The sequence below is a fragment of the Syngnathus scovelli genome, chromosome 2, assembly GCF_024217435.2.
Source record: "Syngnathus scovelli strain Florida chromosome 2, RoL_Ssco_1.2, whole genome shotgun sequence".
Lineage (NCBI taxonomy): Eukaryota > Metazoa > Chordata > Actinopteri > Syngnathiformes > Syngnathidae > Syngnathus > Syngnathus scovelli.
The window spans coordinates 8432268-8455808 of record NC_090848.1 but is presented as its reverse complement, the minus strand read 5'-3'; the positions used below and the strand labels follow the sequence as shown (position 1 = coordinate 8455808).

The following is a 23541-nucleotide window of genomic DNA, read 5'->3' as shown; positions in this document are numbered from 1 at the left end:
TTTAAATCCTGCAGATATTATTCTGAGGTAAAAAAAAGAACTGAAGTCTTGAAACCGTCTTTGACATATCAAATCAAGGTCATTGCATTTATATCAAACAAATACAGTAGTTTGGAACTGACAGTTACAGCAGCTCGACCTAATAAGTTTGTGTGTCAAGTATAAAATGACCTCAACAGTCATCGGCTGCCATCTCCTGGCAGTCGGGAAGAACGCAAGTGTAACGAAACAGTAGTCTGAACAAATATTTTGACCTTCGCCAGTTAAAGGGGCCAACATCGGCACTTGCGGAAGAACCACTTTAAATTATAATAATTAATCCCTCTAGTTGAAAAAAAAAAAACGTTTTAAAACAATTCTAGTACCATGCAGCATTTGTTGTAGCAATGGCTTTTATTTCCCAAAGCTTAAGTTGCTTTAGCATGTGAAATTACATTTGTAAAGCATGTTAGAGAGCATAATGACAATGTTTTTTTTTTTTTAACAAAATAACAACCAGAAAGTTGAGAATCAGATAAAAAAAAAAAGATGAATGAATGAATGATATCAGACATATGTCACACTGTCACATACTGTATGATCGCTTTTCTTCATGTTTCCTGTCACAGGATGCAGAGAACGCAAATGTGGCAATGTGGAAAGGTTATGCAACTGGGCTGGATTTATTGACACAACTGTACAGCAACAAGTTAGCATATTAACACAAGGGATGCTTATGAACCACACAGTAACACTGTGACACACATGAATGATATTTTACGGTGAGTGGATGTCAGCAGTTCAAAAAAAACAAAAGAAAAACTGGGTAAAATAAAAAAAATGTAGATCCAAGCAGGTAGATGACTTCAAGTGTTTCGGATTGTGGGATCTCAAATGACAACACAGGCACTTGGACAAACAGTGAAGGACATCAATTGACCTTTTGTGGAAGCCCCCAACCCTACTCATTTGGCACACCGCCATTTCTCTGGACACTTACAATGGAAAGGAAATATAGAAAGGAATATACCAGAGCATATTTGTGAGTGTTTGGGTGACAATCGGATCCGATTTTCCTGTTCACTAAGTGACGGAATGTTGCCACTGTACGAGGCACTCGTGCAACCTTATGACATCAAGTAAAAATTATTACAAGTTTGATTTTAATTTTTTTTCCAAAAATTATTACATACATTTTGGTAGTGATTGGGTAGAGTTTTTGGATGTAGACCTGTCATAAAAGTCGCATTAGATACTCGCAGGGTGGCTGCAGTGTCTGTGAAAGAATAGGAGTCCACCTGACAATCTTTTGGGATAACATGGGCACATTGCGTCATCATTTTGCTTTTTGGAGGTCCACAGTTTCTCAGAACTTTTTTTGGTAAGGTTTTAAAGCAGCTGACATAAACTTTCTGGATTGATGTGAAAATGCAAATCTACGGACCAGACGGGAAATTGACAGACCTTGACCATTTGGGGGCATGGTTTTGTTGAAGGTCAATCGCTAACAGGCTGAACGACTTATTGATATTAAAATAAAAATAAAAAACACGTGAGGCTAATTATTAGGATGTTAAATAATGCCTAAAGCACCCATACACATTTAACAAAACGGTTACTACGAACTACAGTAGTCCATTAAAAGTGGAAATTGAGGAGACGCGCTGCTGGAGGACTATCTGGGTTGACCTTCGACATGGCCTATCACTTACACATTTCCCTTTTTAGCTAATGTTCCCAGATTGAGTTTAGGGTTTGCGAGGGGCGTTCCCACCACAGTTGACACGCGGGCACAGATGTGCGGCACTGCTACATCATGGTCATCCACCTCTTAGGCATGGCTTGATAAGATTAAAAAAAAAATGATATTGACACGGATTTAAACTTTGCCCTGTTCTTTTTACTGTCCTTTGTCTCCTCCACTCCTCTGCACTCTGTCCTCTTGTTGTTCCGCTACATGCTCAGAGGCACACGCACTTTGGTGGGCTTAGACTCTGTCGTCTAAGAAAAACACACAAATAAAATAAAATATGACATCCATTTTTAAGGGCATATTCTAAAACTGGATTTACACTGAATGTCAGTGTCCATTTCCCACATCTATTTACAGTACATGAGCAGCTAAAGATATTTTCAAGTGGCATACTATATATCTAGATATATCTAGATACATGAAACATGCACATGCGTCAAATGGGGTTCTAAAAATGGAGCTGGCCATAGATGACACGTGGAATTTACATATATGGAGACTGACACGGCAATATAAAACAAACAAAATTTGTTGTAAAATACAGACAGCCAATTACATTCCAGCATTAGAGTTTCAAAATGAGCTGTGCTCCATCTCACCGGTAGCAGCCGCTGTGTGCTGCCTGGTGCTCTTGATTTGCAAGGCGAGGGTGTACGTGTCGTAGGCGAACAGCAAACCAGCAACCAAGCCAAACACCTGTAACAAAATAATTCACTCTATTCACCTATTTTTATTGCTCTGAGGTTTGGCTATTTAAAAAAAAAAAAAAAATGATGGGGGGTTCATTACTTGACATTTGCTAGGTGACATACAGTACAAGCATACTTTTGGTACATTATTAATAATTTTCAGAATCAAATCCGTAAGTTGGGTGGCACGGTGTTGCAAAAACAACAAACCAAAAATATAAATTTTTAAAAATTTCAAGAAACAAGGACAGAGTCTCATACTGTGTTGAACGCCAAGATTTAAAAACAATCAGCAGAATCCTAAAGTGGTCTAGAAAGGAGCAGAAAGTGGACGGAGTTCCCTCTCACATGTTCCAAGTCAAGGGCTGGCTGACTCAAGTGATTTTAGAGATCACAGTTTGTTACAATTTTAGTGGGTGGGGCAATAATTACTCACATTTTTACATGAGTCACATTAAGTAGCGTAGTCCTGATGTGACTGAAGTGTGTTTTACATTACCTGGCAGTATATTTGACATTATCAAGTAGTCCCGAAACTGTTTTGATAGTTCTCGCAAAGAATTTGTCCCGTCCTTGAGCATTGCTAATAGACAAGACACACGAAGCGTGTCGCACTCCCTTTTCGAAGGCCGACCTCAAGTAAGTTTGCTCACTTGTCGAGCATCTGTGCAAATGCGACCCAAGTTTGTTTCCTGCGTTTTACATTTTTTTATTCATTTTATTTTTCCAAACAGCCACCTCCAAACACTTTTGATGAAGCTCGAGTTATTACCTCAGGGCTGCTATGATCCACCCATTTAATCGCCCTGACAAATATCAGGCGTTCCAACTAGCCTGTGTTTGCATTCAACATGTCAGGACCAGGAAAGGTAAGATCACACAATTAGAGAAGACCCAATTTGGCCAATCTGCCCTAAGTTTGGAGCCAAGGAGTCAGTAAGATTGCCGTCATGATTGATTCAGTGGGTTGCACGGTTGTGTATTCAAAAGTTTAGTGAAGATCTCAAATATTATAAGAGGGTTGAACACATAACTAAGTGATCGTTAACTCATCAATGAAGTAAAGGTGAAGGAAAGAGGACGTGCACATCTTTACTGACCCCGCCTGCGATGAGCCCGCCGTCCCCGGATGCTCTGACGAGGCACACCAGAGAAGTGATGATGTAAAGGACTGCGCCAATGACAGCCCGGAACAGATCCTGGGCAAAAAATAGGAAGGTGAGGTTTTTGCTCAAGCCGACCATGACGGCGTCGCACGCTCGCCACTCACCGTCCACAGCCAGTTGACCAGTAGGAACTGCTTGTCCAGCTCCATCATGAAGATACAAAAGAAGATGATGGCAAAGACCATCTCACAAATGGCCACGGTTGAGTAGCCTCCGTACAAGGACGCTGCATAGCAAATGATGACGATGAAGCTGATGACCTGTGGGAGAGGAGGAAGGACGATCACAGTCATCAGTGGTGAGCAAACGTTTAGTGACCAACAACCGTTTACATGCATCTCGAAGTGGCTTTTATTTTGTCCTACATTCACTTACATTGTGTATGAAATGCGCTGCATAAATAAAGCTGCCTTGCCTTTCCTGAACTTCAGCTGTTGACTAAAATTGATGACCAACTGCCCCGAGTCTTGAATTGCCAACATAATATTACAATATTTTAAAAAAATATACATATATATTATTTAATATTGTGTAAGCCAGTGCAACGTTATGTTCAATTTGAATATTAATGCTGTGCTTATATGTAGGCAAAAATAATAAAATAGTTATTCAATTAAAAATGTATTGCACTTATATAAAAACTGCAGCCCAGAATTGTTGAGGTAAAAAAAGTTCTTAAAGATGAAATGCTAAAGCTAATCTGTATTTGTGCAACAACTCTTAGCAGACTTCCTCTTGTAGTACACAAGAGTAAGCCCACAAACCACACAGAAAAAAATCTTACGAGCATGAGATTACTCTAGAATACTCTGATGCGCATCTTCAATCCAAGCTCATAGTTTTCCATAACAGGGAAAAACTTTCACGCTGCATTCTTTTCGATCCTTCTCCCTAAGTGCTGCCAGATTGGAAAAATAAATAAATAAACAGAGGGCCCGCTACAATCGAGCGATTGTCAAACGGCGTGGGCGCACGCATTCAGACAACATTGACCAATGCTTGCAAGCATTTTAAAACCTCACCATTTAATCGCTTGAACACAGTGAAAGTCTTTGTTCGGGGAATTTACTCACACCATACATTTTTGCATATCAAATATTTGTTAGCAAGTCATAAATATGTAAACATTTCACCCTTTCGATGTACACGGTAGTTTCTGAAATGCAATATCGTACTAATTTCACATTGATTTGTTGCAGTGCAAATGAATGAAAAACATTTGCCCTCATTTCTTTCCATTATGAAATATTTCATTTTCAATATAATTTATTTATTAAGGGTAACCCCATTGAGATGCAGCATCTCATTTTCCAGAGGGGCCCTAAATATAAATTGAGATACGAGTGGTCTACGGAACGAACTATACTTGTGTCTCAAGGCACCACACGCGCACGCCGCCACGCTGGTTCACATGATCTCAGACTGGCACAGGCTGCCTCAGTGGAGAGACAGGGAGTACTTGAGGTCCTACGCGGCCCGACACAAAAGAGGCTCTATTCCGATTACTGTGACCGAGCCGCTCGGCTACAAGGCTCCCTTGGAACAAGAGCGCCTCTGATGAACGCTGACACCTTCATGCTGGTAGCGCAGCCGCACATCTGTTGGAGTGACGCCGTTTGAAAAGGTCCACCCCAAGAGTCATGGGTATAATGAAGAACATTTTTTTCACAGGGACCAGAGGGGAGCTGTAGTGAACGCTCGGCTAAATATAGTCAGCAGATACATGAGAGTCAAGGGCCGCTCCTCAAACAGAATCGGTTGCTAGGAAAGTCAATTTTAGGGCATTAACCGCCCCCCACCACACCCCTTCAACAATCACAGCAGCTAACTAAAGAGAATACCATGTGTTGAGCACAATATGGAAATTTCCGTTTCCTCACTGACGGGAAAAAAAAAAAACATGTTCTGTTTCAAGGAGGCAGTGCGATGGAACATTTGGTCAGTACTTCTGACTCACAGGTCCGACATTCGGGGTAGAATCCGTGCTATGTACTTCCTGTGTAAAATTTGCATCCTGAGAATACGGTACTCTGCTTACGCCCACATTCCAAAAACGTCCATGATAGCTTCATTGAAGACTCTAAATGTGAGAGCTGATTAGAATTTTGTTTGTGCCTTGTCATTGGCTGCTAAGCAGTCCAAGGTATAAATGGGTAGATGTTTCAATATATGGTACATAACCAAATAAGTTTGTCTCTCAGGCTTGCCGCACAACACGCAAGGTGTCCGAACCCAACAAAGCGATTTATAAAAACTGCTACTATGCATCGGGTTGAGAGCCTCATTCATTATATAGTATATTGCATTTAATAAAGCATCAAAAACATGACTGTTAAGGAAGAAGGAAGTTGCCACAAAGAGAGGAAATGGGTGAGAAAAAACAGGAGTGTGTGGAAATTTTAAATGGCTGCTTCATGCATTCCCATTCACAGATTATACTTGCCGTGCTCCACGGATTGCATGCTTCACAGGTAAATAAAATAATATTCAGGCAAGGGTAACCAATTGAAAGCGGTGAAAAAAGCTTGAGAATGATTCCAGTGGGGCTCTTGAAGTCTGCAGATGTCTGACAAGTGTTGCAAAAGTCCCATTTCCGTTCGAAAGCAGTACAACATTTTCAACTACATTGAAAGTGTGACTGTCGTTTTACACAATAATAGATAAAAAGCGTAAGGTTTGATATAAACCAGATTCCAATGAAGTGTTAAACAAATGAAAACAGATCATGATTTTGCAAATCATATGTAACCTATATTTAATTGTATAGACAACAAAAACAACATATTTAAGGTTCAGATTTACCTTTGAGAAAGACTTTGTGAAGATGACATAACAGAACGTGTGCTCTTGTGGAGTACTAAAAGGCTTTTTTGCACCAAGGGGGGCCACAGACTTTGATGCTGGTTCTGGCGTCTTGCTCGTAGCATTTTAAACAAAGTATCAGCAATTGAACAGATTTTTTGCTTTAGAATTTTCATATGAGAGAAACATACGAAAGCTTTTTTGACGGCTTTGTGACAATGAGACGCGTGCACCGGCTCAAAACCGGTGGCTAACATCTGGCGACCAGCGGATGTTTGCAAAAGGCAAGTTTAAACAGAATATCACTGGTTGTATTGTGCAACACAGTCAGATAAGCTTTTTCATTTTGCATTTACAAAGTTGTGGGCAGATTAGACTGATAAGGCAACAGAGAGGCTGAAACCTGACTGGGCAAAATAAACAGTGCAGTCAAAAGTAACAGTGCCATACAAAGAAAGAACAAATACATAATACAGGAAAACTACTTAATGAAACAGAATATTAAAATTGACTTAAGAGCATCTGGTCGTGCCGCCTACCACGGGACTGAACACTCGATAAGAGGGTGTGATATCTTTGTTTTGTCTCTTGAATCTGCGTCCTACAATACACACTATCTCGGCCATCCACCGCCAAAAATGACTTCCTCGAGCACCGAGGGCGGAATAAACAAGAGTGCGCCTCCTGATTTTGCCAAGAGATTCTTCTTTGCTCCAAAGTCCAAACTCCCCACCCGGCGAGGGAATTCGTGCCTTAAATATCGGTGGACGACTGAGCGCCTGCAACTGAGAGCCTCTTTTCTAAGCTCCTTGACTTATGAGCATGTAGGCAGAGAGAGGGAAAGCACTTTACAATCAGCAACTTCTCACTGGAGGAGGAATGTTCTTCCCTTTCTATTTCCAGCATATAACAAGCTCTCGCCAGATGGCTGATCAGACTGCACATCTGTGGTGACAAGCTGATGAATCTCAAACAAGAGGATGATGCAGACGGAAACCTAGAGAAGTGACTCAGTCACTTTCCGTTATCATTCTCACTTTTGGTCATGGCGCCAAGTAAGGGAGAAAGCCAGACTGGGCTGAGTTGTGACCCTCTGTGTGCCATAAATATTTGGCCCTTTGGTGTCAAATGAGAACGCAGAAGTGACACAAGTGACAGGTGGAAACCCTTAACCTCTATTGGTGAGACCTCAAAACCCCACACCACATGCTTTTCATTCCATACTTACTACGGTGAGGAAAAAAAATGCAAAAATATTAAAAAATTTAAAGGATGAAAAAGGAGGCTTCAAAATCACAGAAAATCAAAAATGTTCTCTCCACTGCTGAATGCACACTTTGCTCAAGTGCCCAGGATCAAATTCAACTTCCACAATTTGAAAAACATGGAAGACACTTCATCGACCACCTTAATTATGCAGTAAAGCTCCCTTCACCATAGGAAACACAAGAATGGGCGTTCATACTCTCGCAGGGGCCCGCGAAGATGGCTGCGAGGCCCCAGCTCCACCCTGGTTGTCATGGTAACGGCAGCCGCAGTCTACAAACGGCCAAGCAATCGTTGGCGGAATGAACAGGGCAGTTCAGCCAAAGTTGTAAAAGTGGACTGTAATTCTTCGTCTTTTGTGGAATTGAGCTTAAAAAAAAAAAAAAAAAATGCCAGAGAAAATTGGAGGAATGTGTTAAATGTTTGAAATAGTTTGAGGGAAACGCAAGCTTTTTTTTTTTTTTTTTGAATAATTGTTGCACAAGCTATCATTCTTCGTTTGATTTCAAATTTAGTTAGCAATTTGTACTAATGTAACGGGGAAATGACTAACAGCATGGGAAAAAATGCACAGAGCTCTGCAAAATTATTATTGAATATCTACCTTGGCATGAAATGAAAATCAAATGTTGGTCATTTTCTGTCAACTTTTATGATTAGAACTCAAGCACAGCAAGCAGCACTGGTCCTTGTGCGCTTTTAAATTTCCCCCCGCGCTGGATTTGTCACGTTTTACGGTCAAAACAATCACGATCAAATAGCCAGCGTTAAAATTGAGTTTGACGACCTTGTCTTAAACGGTTCAGTTGCATCTTTGTAACTTAGTCTCCCACAAAAAAAGAGTCTTGTCTCCCACAAAAAAAAAAAGATTCAAAACACTCAACATGAAGGAGCTTCTTCAAGGAAACCGAACCGTCAAAGGCAGAAATCCTGAATAGCGGGGTCAGTGGCAAAGCAACCAAAATATTGTAGTAAAAGGAGAACTATTACTAACACCGTTGCATGGATCAGAGCAGTTTTATACCAAGTTACTAAAAGAACAGTTTTATACCAAGTTACTAACAGTATTCAGTCCGATCCAATAGTTCCATGCAGTCACCAATCTAAACCAAAGAGTTACCATTCAATCTGATCCCGACAGTAGTCAATGTTTTTTGATTTGTATATAGTATTTCATAGGCGGTGGCATGAATCACTTACTATTTCTGCCGCGAGGATAAGACCTTTTTGGGTCCTCACGTAAGCTTTCAGCTTCTCCAGGCAGCTGGTATCGGAGCTCGATGCATCGGCCATTCTTATTCGGAGTAATTATAGCCGTCAAGGCAGAAACACACGAAGCAAAGCCACAAAAGTTTTAGCAAAGATGGCCCAGAGTGCACCGCTGGTCCTGCAAGCAAGTTAGCTTGTCTTCGTGTTAGCGGACTCCAAAAAAATCTAAAACAACAAGTGGGTGAAGCTGGCTGGCAGAGATCAGTCAGGAAACGGCACAGTAGCTACGAAGAAGCTATGTTCCGTACTTGGAAGTTGCGAGGGGGGAGGCGAGCAAAGGAGAGTAGAGGAGCTGTCATGTCACTCAGGGGCGTTGGCTTTCACTTTTCTCCACGGGGAACTGTGCTGCTTTCAATAACAACTGGGAAATTTTATAATCTCAAATTGGAAACTTCCAATCCAAGTCCTCGTTTTTCACGAACCAAAGTTTAAATGGTATGTTACATTTACACAACACACTTTAATTAAAATTTTGTATTTTGATATGTGTTAGGCAAGATGCATTTGTTTTGTATTATTTTGTTTATGATCAAGTGAACAAGTTAAAGAAAAAAATTCCGACATTTCCATAACGCAACTGTATGTCGCAACTGTAGCGAGTTGCCTTCATAAATCCTCGAAAACGGCACAATAGTCTTAATTTTGTTGAATTACTGAATTCATCCTTGCACCCATTCTCCGACCATAATTTAAACAGGTAATACAGAACAAATCTAAATTTGTTGTTTTATGTCCAAAGTTGTTCTCGTTTATCCGTCCTGTCAACAGTAATCAAGTCAACCACTATGGCATTAACTGAAAGCAGTGTATTCTCCTACAGTTTTGAAGGCATCGTGCTTTGTTTAAATGACGTTTCTATGGAAGTTGTGATTCATAGTTCATGGCAGTGCTCATAAATACCATTCGCTCTGTTCTGTAAATAAGCATTTACTTTAACGATAGTAAAGTATTGATTGAATTGATTGAATTCCTTACTAATCCCTATGGTTAGTCAATTAAAATGTATTCATTCATATATATTAATGAATTGCACAGTAAAAACATAAATCTAAAATAGCCAATGCACATAACATTTTATTTCTTTAATTAAACAATTAATAGTTAATAAGCATACAATGCTATACTATTCACATAGTAAATATGTTAATAATGTTTGAAATAAAATACACATGGAATGGATTATTGAATTATTGTATTATTATAATTAACATTTTTACGTTTTGTCTATTTTTTTTAATCTCAGCCACAAATTACTTGACCTATCTTCCGTTTTAATGAATAAAGTGGGCCCACTACGTTCTCACAAGTACCATACACGTAGGCGCGCACGTACGCGCAGGCGCACAAACACACACGCACACACATAGTTGGCCCACGAGTAGGAAATAACTGAGGCTAGCCGGGTCATTTACTGTAATCATGTCTCCTCCCCCAAAAAGTATTTACATTGAAACGTTGAAAGTATTTTCCCCTCAAATTTATCAGTATTAGTTTTGAAATATTACTTTTAATTTAATTTTCATTTACAAAACATTTAACCAAGCATTTGCAGAAAAAAAGATTACTTTGAACAGAAGTACTCATTTTAACCTTCAACAGAATAATTTCAAGTTTATTTCATTTTTGTTTCACATGGAGCCCATACAGTAAGAATACAGCAGAATTCTGAAGAGCCTTTGATATTTTTCTTCTCTGACTTATCATTATCATAAATACTAATATGTATACATCATACACAATAAACACAGCACTATCCAAAGGTGTAGAGAGTATCACAAGACATCATTCACCACTAACAACAGAGTATATTTCATTTGAGCATATTTATAAGAGCTACAGAGGGAAGAAAACTGTATTGGGGATAAGAGAAAGGGTGAAAATAAAGAAGATAGCGAATCCAAGGCTGAGCGTTGGACCCAAACACTGTAGATGGACAAGGATCCATTCAGATGTGGTCTGTGGAAGCAAAACTACAAATGATGACACAGCTGCGACCATTTCAAACACAACTGGCAGGGCTGTTAAATTCTCATTATTGCCTAAATTGTGCTTTGTGTAGAACTGTAGATGGATCTAACATGCTGTCATATACTATCACTGCGCAGTCTGCCCGAATAAGTTTAGGGACACTTTAGGATAAGAGGAAGACGATGCATGCAGTAATTTCACTTGTCATTCAAAGGGGAAGCGAGAAAGGATTTCAACATATATATCTCTGACATTTTGTCCTGACTACATTAAAACATTTTCCAGGGTGATGTCTTAAGCATGTTCTATACCTTATTTTTATTTAGTTGAAGTTCATGTAAGAGGGGAAAATACTAGCGGGCTGTCTCACAATTTTCCGTACCGCACAAATAGGACAAAAATTCACTGACAAAACCTGATCGATACCCACAAATAAACACGCGCACTTCTAAAACGGACACTCGCCGCCCTGATTAATAATGTTCAAAGCACACAACAGTAGTTTGTGAAAGAGCGCAGGAACTAGAAGATGCAAGCAAGTCACTAATGTCATCTTGACGTGTTGGGTTGGAAATATTCACGCATCCTCTTGATAGGGAAACAAAAAACAGGCAAAGAAATAAAAAAAGGGGGAGACAATCTACTTGCTGGTTGTCACCTTCTATACACTTAATTAGTTGGTATTAATTCGGGTACACATGGTGTGTGTGTGTGTGTGTCTCTCTTCAAATGGCTCATGATTATCCTCAAGCCAAACCGCCTTCTTTAGAGCTTTCCAACAGATGTGTATTGTTGCCACGCTGATAAATATTATGTTTTAATAAAAGGAATTTCATGCTATATAACGTGATAAATGCCACGTTTTGGTGCGGTCAGTTATCATGTGTTATGTAGCTCGCTCATAACTTTGATTTATAAAGACACAAGTGCAAATATCATGTTGCAGCAAGTGACATGTTACAATGTGAATTTTATCACATTAAAATGTGAAATTTATCTCATTAAAACATTCGAATGGGAAACTTTATCATGTTAAAAAATAAAATGTAGCACCTTGTTACATAGAGTTGTTTTTTTTCCTGTTGTGGCAGCAATGCCCTTCCGTACTTTCATATCTTCAATTTTGCAGGCGTGTTCATCCTGGTGAAAATTTACATTTGGTAATTCTCATTTGTAGTTTTTTTTTCCTATTTATTCATCGGCCTTCACCTTGCTCCTCATCCAACAGCTACAAAATAATTGACAGTGACAAAAAACTGAGATGTCAGGAATTAAAAAAAAAAAAAAAAAAAAACGTATGTTGGGTTGATGAGAGAGGAGTTGAAGGGCAAAGGTCAAACTATGCGCTCCCGAACCAAAGGGAAATCCAATTGAATAACTCTGTGCTCTACATTTGTTGTATGACAACTAATATGGAGTGCACAATTATTCAATGGGGTACATAGAATCATATATATTAGCATGTCGATATTTACACAGCACGGACAATACATTCTCTCAAGTTAAATATAACTACAATACCCCCGCCACCCCAACCAAAAAAATGGAAGTCTTTTTCCATGACGTGTTTTCCTCCTCAATGTTAAATGTCAATGAATGTTTTGGTATCAAGTTTTTCTCGTATAACCAAACAGACAATCCTCTGTTGTCTTCTACAGTTAAATACAGCACGAGAATAAACATCATGTTACAGCAAAGACTCCGAGCCCTCCCCCCACCACCCCGACCCCTCCCTGGCCCCCTTCTGCAGCCTTAAGGTGTTCACGACCCACTTTTGGCCTTTTCACCCTCCCATGTATGACCCCACCCTCCCCCCACCACTTGCCCAACTCACATGTACACAAACAGACTAACAGACGAGTGCAGAAACGCAGGCGGCGGTTGAGCGCCGGAATCACAAGGTCACCCTGGAAAGAGGAAGGAAGGAAGGAAGAGTATTCATTCACCTGATTTTGAATGATTTATGACAGTCTCACTTATATTTCAACATTGGGGGGGAAAAATGGTATCTTGATTTTTTGAAACACACTTTTTATTTTTTCAATTGGAACATTAGCGAAACACATGTAGTGTATAGTTTTTGTTCCATTAAAATGCACAAAACATTTGCAATATTTTTCCTTTTCTCCTTTATGAATTTGGAGCAGATAGTTCAGCCACTTCCAATGTCTGCCTGAAAATAATGTTACATAATTGCTATTGAAATAACAAAATATGGGCACGGCGGTCCTGTAAAATGATACAACAAATAAACACATTTTTCAAAACCGGGACCAAAGTGTTTCACCGGTGAAGGAGATTACGTGCAAAGAGACAATTTACAAGGATAAGCAGTAAAGAAAATGGTTGGATAGATGGATGAATATTGCATGTGCCCTTGAGGCGATTATTCAAAGGTCATATAAAGCATTCACACTGTTATATGATGAGTAATTGCAGGGACGGCTCCAGGATTTTTTCTCGCTAGTGCTAAAATGGGACACTGGGGGGTGTCTAAACCGATAAATTGGGGGGCTGGAAAAAAACCCATTTCTAAATATATTTTATAATATGAAATAAAAATTGACATAAAACAATATTGATAGTCTTCAGCCTTTATGGAAATGTATTACAAATATTATTACATCTTATTTGCCTTCTTCATGAATATCCATGTTTACTATACTGCCAGAGGTGGCAATGGCGCACATAATTCTTTACATTCTATTTAATAATGTTTTTAGTGTAAGTTTGTATGAAGAACAATACTATGATATACAATTTTACTTTTTAATTATTTTTGGGTGGATAAAGGCTAGAACTGATTCATGGGAAGATGATTTAATTTACAAGTGTGTTGTTCAGTTAAGAGCATGGTCATGCAACAAGTTAAATTGTTGAGTCAAGGCACCAATGTACCTCTAAGTGTGGTCCAAAACAGTAATTTAATCAAAACCTCATTTTATAAATAACCGTTCAAAATTGGTTTACGGATTATTTCATTCTGTGTAACAACCGCAAACAACCCAGGCTAAAGTTATCTTTTCCTTGACATTCAAAGACATTAGTGTACTATGATGGGTTACTTCGGCATGATTTTGTGAATAATGAACATGAAGTGATTTATTGTCATAGAAAATAGGACACAGTCATCATTTGTGATAGATTTTGGTCAAAACACTCACCATCCTGTAGCTGTGGCTTCAGCACACAGGCTCACATTTGATTGGAGTAGGAAGTGGGCTGCTGTTCGTAGCCCTGGCTGTAGCCCCCGTCCTCGTTGTAGCCCCCCTGCTGGCCGTACTCGGGCTGGTAGCCTCCCTGGGAGCCGGCATACGGATCCTGCTGACCGTAGCCGCCACCCTGAGCGAAAGAATCTGGGGCGGGCTGCTTTTCTTGCGACGGCATGTACGTTCCCGCGACGGCCGCCATCCAGCCGGTCTCCTTGAAGACGAACCACAAGTTGCCTATCCACAGGATCAGGTTGATGAAGCCGAAAGCCTGCGGATCACATGGTACCATAATCATTATTTTACCTAACACTCATTAAACAGAATTTAATTTGCAATGACTCGAGTCCAAGTGATAAGTCGAGTGTCAAAGCAGGCTTTACCACAGAGGTGTTGAGCCCAGAGACTTTGGGGTCGTGGACTTCTTGGCAGCGATTTTCTCGTTCGTCGCAGGCCGTGATGAGGGTGATGACCCTCTTGGGATCAGTGGCCGTCTTGACATCCGACAGACCTTTGGCCCACGCGCAAGACGACACCAGCCACATGAAGGCGAACACCGCCGTCACTACAAAGTCCTGCCGGTCAACGAGTAGTAGAGTTACATACAGTTCAATTTGCCCCCCCTTAGTAATGCACCGACTCACAATCTGGGGGCCCTTGTTGTTTTCACGGTACTTCTCCAGGATGAAACAGTAGACAGAGAGAGCCGCCATGGAGTAGAGGAAGGAGAAGACACCGATGGTGACAAAGAACTCGGCTGAGGAAGAGTAGTCGCCCACCAGGAAGAGACGCTCAGTGTTCCCTCCCTTACAGGTGGGGGCATCAAAGTAAACCTGATGGAGCCTGACAAAGACAAGAAGAGTAAGTTGGATGAGCTTTGAACAAAATCAGGACAAGTCCCCTGTTTATTGTTTTATTTTTTTATCAGCAAATGATTCATGTGAATCTAGTTCTACATCATTGCAAAGAGCAATGTGGGCAATTAGAAACAGTTGTTTAGTTTAGTCATCAATTGTTTTGGGGGTCATTTATTTGTTACGGATGTGCAATGTATTTGTTAAGAATGAGTAATATAATGAACGAAAAAAGTAATGGTATACCTGAATGGATATTCAAATTCAACTTCGATGCCAAGATCACTCTCTGATCGGTTTTTACACTCCACCTTCATCTTGAACATGCCGGAGTAACTGCCACATGTCGAGAAGGCGAAGATCGCAAAGATCTGCGAGGAGAAACACAAAGTGAACATTTGACAGCGACTCAACACATGCATGAGAACAAAGGTGGCACAAAACAGGCCGAGGTTCTGTCAGTTGTGAAAAAAATGCTAACAAATACAGTGTGATCAACACTTTATGCAACGGTTGTCATGGTTACAGTTTTCATTTGCAAATGCTTTCATTACTATTTCGCTTTTGGCTGTTGCTACAGTGAATTACTGTCGGACGTTTGCAGAATTAGACATTTGCTTTGACAAAACATCACAAACACTCACTAAACGGACACACGCAAATCCTGACTCGAAGCCAAACCAAACCTCCAAGAAGATGAGATTGGCTGACCGCTTTTACAGTCAAGCTTTGAGCTCAAAACTGGAGCATCATTGGGTAAATGCCGGGCTTTATCCCGCCCATCAGACATTCAACATCTCCGCATCACGCTGAGTGTTGTTGTGAGTCATGAACCGACATGAACGCATAGATGAACTCTCATGCGTTGCGCAGACACACAACAGATTAGACGAGCCCGACTATTTTTACCAGCACGGCCTCGCTACTCTGCAAGCCAGAGCCGATTGGATGGAAAATCCAGCTATTAATCTGAGTGAGGTGCCCTACCATCTGTCACCAAATACTCCACTGTAAATCCAGCCACAACACACACGCACGCACACACATCCACAAACACACACTCACACACAAACACGTGACCACAGAAAACAATGCAGTTACACCACCTCTCTTGCAGTTGTAAAAAAAAAGCCAATGAAAAGGGTTTAATACTCTAACCATGCAAGATAAACATAATACAAAGAGAATTCATATTATATTATTATATAAATGCCATAGACAGGCTTACAAGCAGCATCGTTATTGTAGAGTTCTAAATCTTTAACAAATATTTGAAAACAAATGGTGGCGAAACACATGTAGACAGAAAATAAAACGATATTAATGGATGTCATCTGGAAAGAAGAACAAATATGATCAAATCTTGAGGTGATTATAATATACATCTGAATGCCCAAAGATGGAGCACACAATGCAGCGGCACAATGGCCAGTGGCGGACACACATAGCAACTATCCCAACATATGCCTTGTTGTTTGAAACGGTTATAGATGAAAGAGGAAAGTATCCTTTCCAACGTCATAATCACAAAAGCCCAAAAGAAAAAAAAAAAAATACCACCAAGAGCATTTAGTATGTCAACTGTAGGCCTACTTCAAAAATGGAGGGAAAAAAACCTCACTCATCACGAGGGCTGGGATTTGCTGGTTAAGAGATTATCGTGGCAGCAGGTAATACTTTAAATCAAGCGTGCCAGAGTAATGGAACGGTACGCACGAGCGGATCGGATCACGCCGCTTTGGCCTCCTGCAGCATCGTTGTTGGAAGGCGACAATAGAAAGTCAAAGCTAAACGGGAGCCTCCAAGAGCTGAACTTTTATGGTGATGCATGGATGGCAAGGAGGAGTGAAGAATTGGAGAAAGGCAAGCCGCCCGCCGGGATGAGCGCGGCAATGGTGTTTGGTGCCATGGCAACGCTATTGGCAGGGCCACACAGCAAGAGGCTGGTTTCTATCCGTGCTGGCATGCTGGATGAATGTCAGCTCGACCGTGGTGAGAAGACACACAGTCCCCTCAAAAAATTCTCAAACACACACACCAACCATCTGCCTGCTATGGTTTTTCTCACACATCATCATCACCTGACTCCACGAGGAAAATCAATGTTAGGAGTTGGCTGGAAAGAGAAGCTGCTGGTGACATTTCAGATCAAGCGAGATGACGTATTGAGATATTCTCCCATTTTCGATCGCATCATTAATATTTACATGATAGAAAAATAGTGGTGCCTTTAGATACATTTGGCTTTTGAGAAATGAGCCAATCAGATTTATTTAGGAAGCGGACGTCTTGTTACATCCGTCAAAGGGCTGCTTTGTCAGCACGAGAAAGGAAAAGGGTGGGTCGGTGGGCGACGTTCGCTGAGTCACATGCAGGAAGCTGTTGCACAAAGTTGCCCACAGATGCATTTTTTAGCCACACTTAAGGACTATTTGCAATGTGCTTATCTTTTCATGCATGACTTAGGAAGACCTGCCTTTCTTCAGCTCATCTTTGACATATTGTTAACCTATTCCATGACGTCATCAGGCACAACAGGCATGTCTTCAGATACACTGCCACCTTATGGTCAGGATAAGAACCAAGCCATCCAAAAACTGCCAGTCAATGCTACCTAAAACTGTTTAGGGTTGCCATATTAACAGTTTAAACCACAAATACAGCACAAACTATGATCCCAAAGCATCTCAATATCATTTCAACCTCAAATAAATAGTTTGATTTCATTGCCATGTTGTGACGTTTTATAGAGAGCACAAAACATGGGAATCGGTGAGTTCTTCCAAATAAAGCTAGGGACAGAATTCCACAAAAATTCACAGAGGACAGAGACCCTAACTAGATGAAGCTCCTCCCCTCAGTCTGTAGTACCGGAGATACGAATGATGTGACTTACAATTTTGCAATTCTGCAATCTTTTTGGTGAGCCTGGTCTTGTGTGTTGCTGCTTGCATCCAGCCAGATAAATCCTATAAAAGTAGCAACTCCTCCTGCGCTCTGCCAGATGATTCACAGGCCAGTCTGCTAAGTGGCAGTTGGCTGGCAGTGAGGTGCCAGCACACTCAAACAGCTCCAGGTAAGGACTACAGCAGTGTGTGCAAAGTCCGGCCCGGGGACCAAATGTGGCCCGTGTTCAAATATTCACTGACCTGCAGCCGCAAGCATACAATCAATAATGTGTAGCACATCAGCAGTGTTGACCACAGCAGAAAACATACGTACAAAAAAGCAATTTTATATTTCACCAGAAGATGGCAGCAGACCTGCGGCTACGCTTTCTGGCGCTTTCGAAAATACGCTCCGAGCGCACTCTGCCTCTCTGAACACACCACTCTCAAAGTCGTGTCGTGTTGGGTGTCAGACTGACACCTTTCCTGCCTGCTCTGAAATGGAGACTATAGTGGAGAAAAAGAAAGTTGACAGAGAGGGCCATTGCTCCCAATACAAATAGAAATTGGTAATTTTTTTTTTTAACTTAAATACAAAACAACCGTGTCTCTCGAGTTTGATGAGAAACAGACTGAAATTCAATAACAAGAGGCACTACCAGATGAAATGGGCAAACTACGACAAGGTTTAAAGCAATTGGATAGACTGTACAGAGGTGGGCTCCCCGCACATTTTTACGTAACCACATCTTTTTGCAAAACGTTTGGACACCCCTTGATGACTACAGAGTCACGACAACGCAATTAGCATGAAGCCATGCGGCGCATTCGTGCCTCAGACGAAGCTGCAGAGTGAGAATCAGCGGTGTCAAATGACGGCCATTTAGAGCCCATTGTCCAACATTTGCCAAGGCCCATACTGTTTGATTGCATTGTGCTACTTGTAGCTAATGTGTCATGTCGTAATAAAATATCTATCGCTGGGGGGGAATCCCTGTAGCGTCACGATCTGTAGTCAGTTTTTAGAAAAGCCATTTTATTGTTTATGCATCTGGGTGTGAGTCGTGACTTACATCATCTTGTGACGCATTTTTGCTTATTTTCTGACAGATATTACAAAGCAAACCAGTAACTGAATCAGAATCTATTTAAGTTTGTGACTTTCCTACCCTGTCAATTAGAATAATGTAGAAAAATCACATGGCGATTCGTCACTCTCACTCTCACGTTAGCACGATTGTGTCTCTCTGTCAGTTTAAGCGTAAAGGAACGTCCACGTGGGAGCCTGAAGGCTGGTCAGCATAGAACCAACCAGCACATTGCGCGTGTTGGCCCCAGGGAAAAGCCACCTCGGCACAGCTGCGATTTTTAATTGCGCCCACCCCCAACAACAAAAACAGCTTCATCCGATGCCGCAGTTTGCTGGCTCCAACGTGCGGCGAGGAGATTGCACATAGCAAGCAGGAAATGCAATGAAGTGCGCTACAATGCAGAGGTCATGTCCTCCAGTAAATGACTCAGGCAAGGCCTGCCCCCCCCCTTACGCTCAGTGTCCTCTGCACAGGCCACGCTTCACTATAGGGTTGCAGTGCCAAGAAATAATTGGGGAAAAAGATGTGCTGTAGATGCTGTCATAAATAATGTCCGACAACAATAGATGCCAGGGTATATCGTGAAAATGGCTGGTTTAAAATGAAAATATTGGAGAAAATTTTATGTTTGGGGTTGTGCCTAGTGGAGAAATTGAGCAGTACATCTAATGAGTCACATTGAAAGGGACAACAATTCAAAAATGGAAATGAAATATACCATTGAGAAAATACTTCAAAAGATATGTAGATGTGTATTCAGATGAGCAGTATAAATAGTGTCCAGTTTTGATTCTTTTATCTTTCGTGTTTCAAATGACATATTTCCGCTTTGGTCGCACACAACATAGACTCTCATTAAAAGTGTGACATGCACAGTGAGTCCTCGTGCAATGCACACATATTAGGCGCTTAAACGGTGTTACTGTTAAAGCCGACATTATTTCCCGCGCAGCTACAGCCAATCAGATAAGCCCTATCTGAATGAGTTTTGCCTTTGACGGGAACTCGCCCCATCCAATATGGCCGCCACGTCTATCATTGAATTACTAAAAAAATAATTGAATCCAAAGGAAACTATGGGTCAGGAAGATAAACCAAGTTGATGTCATAAAAAGAAAATCAAAAAATATACTAGCCACTAGAGGACAAACGGGGAAGCAAAACATTATCCGTTTTGCAGAAGATGTTTTTCGCACAACATTTCCCCGCTGTGGGATGAATAAAGTTCCATCATCATGAATGAGATGGGAGAAACTCTCTTACTCTATGTTCTTAACTTCTGTTTCCACACCAGAGTTATTTTTAGTGATCAAACAATCAACGTCATGTATGCAACACAGGAACAGTGAGTGAGATGACTTACCCATTGGAGGAATTTTATAAATCCCAACGGTTGCTTGATTATTGTGAACTGCCCTTGGGCCACCAACTGGGAAACACACAAACACAAAAGTCAAACATCTTTGCACTCTTTCCACAACAAATGACAGCTAATCAGCACTTTTCACACTCCAATTTCATAGCTTTCAAAGAATCTGACATTTTTGAGACCAGAAAGTGGCATATTAGCACGTTTATACAATTCTGTTGTCTTTATCATTATAGTTGACTTCAATTGCGTTTCATCTGTTACAAGTTTTCAAACATTTAATTAGGCACAGATTTAATGCAAATTTCTATATTTTATTGAATTGTTATTTAAGTGTGAGTAGATTTTCTTGATTGTCCTATATTTAAGGGCCATGTTATTGTTCAAACTGTCCATAACATGACAGTGGCTTTCATCATATTAAATATCCTTTACAGGGATAAAACCACTGTTTCTCTTTTGATGAACACTTAGGCCTACTTCTCTACTGTACTGTATTTTAATGTTAGTCAGTCTTGATGGTGGTGCAGTGGTGACTTGAGCAACAAAGGTACAATTTTTTCAAGATGTAACTTCACAACAGCGAGCACTTTGGCAGACAGGGAGCAATTCTTCACAAATTAGACATACATGGAGGTGTTTAACGTTACTCCCATTCTTAAGTTTACTGCTAAACTTAACTCAAAACCAAGACCATTACATCTTGTGTATATAATACCATTGCCACTAACTTAATGCTAACACATAATGGAAAACACCAAAGAAAGTCGAACTATTTGTATTAATAGTGTCCATGTTGACACCACGTAGGAACATATATTTTAACATAAATATAAATCAACATAGGTAAACAGACATACGCAATGGCATTCATAATTTATCCTATGCAAAAACAACTAAGATTATTGTAGTTACTTGGTCAGTGAGAGTCGTGGCGACTCTTATTTGCGTCTGCATGACTATATCACACTGCCCCCTAGTGCCCAAGTGGGGCACATCAGAAGAAGGAACGCAATAAATGCAATTGAAACAAGCGATGCGATACCACTTATTCATTTTAAATTCAATGACATGATTACTCTGTTTTTATTAAGTACACCATTATAAATTTGCCCACTACTTTCCTTATTGAAAAACAAATTTTCTTGAGTTTTTATGCAATGCATTTGTATACATTGTAGTAGAAGAATTAAGGCGATACGAGAGTTTGAGTGACTGAAAAATACTCATACACACATTTAATTAGGGGGCCTATATGAGGCGTGGGCGGTATCTGTGTGTGTGTGTGTGTGTTTGCGTGTGCGTACGCCGTCAGCATTCCAATTAGACAAAGCTGATTAACCGTCGCAGCAGCCATTTGTGCATCCTATGTTTACAACAAGCAGGCAAAAACTACACTTCGCAATATCCTGCCCTTTATAGGGTGCGGTGGGGGACGGGGTTTGTGGAAGTTGTGTGCGCAGGTGAATGCGACACCGCAGAGTACGCGCTGCAGCGGCAAATAGTAAATGGCCGCACGCTCTTCGACGAGAAGAAGATGGCGTGCAAAAAGAGAGACAGGCAATCACGACGGATGCCTATCGGGGCATCACTTGGGAAATACTACGCGCCTCGCTCATTATAGAAAAGAAGACGTGATGGAAGTGAAGGCTTCGCTTTCGGGGCCCACAATACTGCGGTGCGGCTATTTGCAGCAGTACGGGGGGGCCCTCATCCTTCTTGTTGTCCTAGCAACAGCGGGGCTAATTGAGACGTGCAGTGGATGTTATTGGGCAATAGCAAGCACAACATTGGGGGTGGCAGAGAATATCCTCATAAATGTTAATCTGTGGAGATCCTTCCTTCACCCCCCCCCCCCCTCCTCCCCTTGCAGTAGCCGACAGGCCCGCTCGTCCGTCGTGCCCTAACACTGCAGCAACACTCGTGAAAAACAGCATCTGCATTATCATCGCGCTGTTATGCTTTGTATAACACACAGATTGAACATTATAATATCTATTATATCTTTTTTTGATGCACCGATGCTGCGTCAAGCATTTTAAACAGTCGATGGAGCAGAACGCAACATTAACATTGAGAGAAAATATACAATATATAACCATGAATGGGGGAAAAAGCTTGAACTAAATGAACGTACTCGTAATTCAACAACCTAAAACGGCAAATAGATGAATTCCTGGCGAAAGTCTTACCTGGTTGACGACATCCATGTTGGCCGCTTACTTGCCGATAAGAGGATGAGAGGGGCGAAGGGGGTGGAGGCGTCTCATCCGGAACAGCCCAGGGGAGGAAGACGCCCACGAGGAAGAGCCAGCCGCTGCGTCATCAGCTGGGGCGAGGACGTCATGACGTCAACTGCGGTCGCCCAATCCCGGCGCATCTTTTATTATGTGATGGCCCCGGGCCATGGAGCTTTGATTGGAGGGAGAAGAAGAAAGAGGAATGCGCCGATAGTCTCCAGGCGCAAATCTCGCTTGATGGAGAGATTCAAAGATGCAAAATTAGAGGATTGAAAGATGTAAAAATAGCAGGGGAATACGTCAGTTCAAAACTAGGCCGGCGTTGTTTTCTATTATTTTTTTGACAAGTGAAAAGGAGGTGGTGTCCCTCCTTTCACAGTGGGATTAAATAATCCCATAATCTCACGATCAAAACAAAATGAAGAAAACTTGATTCTTCAGTGTGACAAAAATTCTCTATCTTGATTTCCGAGCAATCATAATGTAACCACATTTAGAAATATTCCACATATCAAATTGATCAATGCAGTTGTGGCATGTGTGAAAGTTTACCTGGTTGAAGCCATCCTCCGCAAAATGTGCCGAACACAGGTTCCGAAATGTTTTGTCTCCAAAAATAAAGAGAAGTATCTTATTCCTCATCTCCTCCAAGACTGGCAGCTGAAGCACAATATGCAACCAACAAACTACTTACAGTAGATATTAAATTTTAACCATGTCACAGATTAATTTTGATCTGTTAAGCATAAAAGAGTTGGGAAAGAAAATATGATTTTGATGGCTTTGCACCTGAAAAAAGACAGTAGTATAGTTTCCCATCATTTGTCAGACTCTTGAAACTCGCTCACTCTCGTGTTAAAGGTCAAAAACATCTCTCAGGAAACCTCACACCTGTTGAACTGACAGCCACAGGTGAACTTCATTTCTAACTTAAACATGATTTTTTTTCTCATCCTTGACGGAGAGCAGCAAATTGTTTAAAAGTATTACAACAGAAC

At 40.9% G+C, this 23541-nt stretch overlaps 2 protein-coding genes across 2 annotated transcripts; both read right to left on the bottom strand.

Annotated features, from left to right (window-relative positions):
* Positions 1–374: 374 nt before the first annotated feature.
* Positions 375–9257, bottom strand: plp2b (proteolipid protein 2b). The gene is made up of 5 exons (XM_049752292.2): positions 8856–9257; positions 3692–3847; positions 3522–3620; positions 2332–2428; positions 375–1980 (listed from the first exon to the last, which is right to left on the bottom strand). Exons 1-5 carry the CDS (start codon positions 8946–8948, stop codon positions 1967–1969), a joined length of 459 nt encoding a protein of 152 aa, XP_049608249.1. The 5' UTR covers positions 8949–9257; the 3' UTR covers positions 375–1966.
* Positions 9258–10507: 1250 nt separating this feature from the next.
* Positions 10508–22637, bottom strand: LOC125988119 (synaptophysin). The gene is made up of 7 exons (XM_049752942.1): positions 22496–22637; positions 20298–20363; positions 15202–15326; positions 14746–14944; positions 14485–14676; positions 14057–14372; positions 10508–12799 (listed from the first exon to the last, which is right to left on the bottom strand). The coding sequence occupies exons 1-6, from the start codon at positions 22511–22513 to the stop codon at positions 14088–14090; spliced, it is 885 nt and encodes a 294-aa protein (XP_049608899.1). The 5' UTR covers positions 22514–22637; the 3' UTR covers positions 10508–12799; positions 14057–14087.
* Between the last annotated feature and the right edge of the window lie 904 nt (positions 22638–23541).

Excerpts from the sequence above, each read along its gene's own strand:
- plp2b (XM_049752292.2), bottom strand. The coding sequence starts at position 8,948 with ATGGCCGATGCATCGAGCTCCGATACCAGCTGCCTGGAGAAGCTGAAA. Across the intron at positions 3,848-8,855 it reads TTATCCTCGCGGCAGAAATA|GTCATCAGCTTCATCGTCAT; the intron begins GTAAGTGATTCA and ends CCTCTCCCACAG. Across the intron at positions 2,429-3,521 it reads GCGGGCTCATCGCAGGCGGG|GTGTTTGGCTTGGTTGCTGG; the intron begins GTCAGTAAAGAT and ends ATTTTGTTACAG.
- LOC125988119 (XM_049752942.1), bottom strand. Across the intron at positions 15,327-20,297 it reads TTATAAAATTCCTCCAATGG|ATCTTTGCGATCTTCGCCTT; the intron begins GTAAGTCATCTC and ends TTCTCCTCGCAG. Across the intron at positions 14,945-15,201 it reads GAATTTGAATATCCATTCAG|GCTCCATCAGGTTTACTTTG; the intron begins GTATACCATTAC and ends TGTCTTTGTCAG.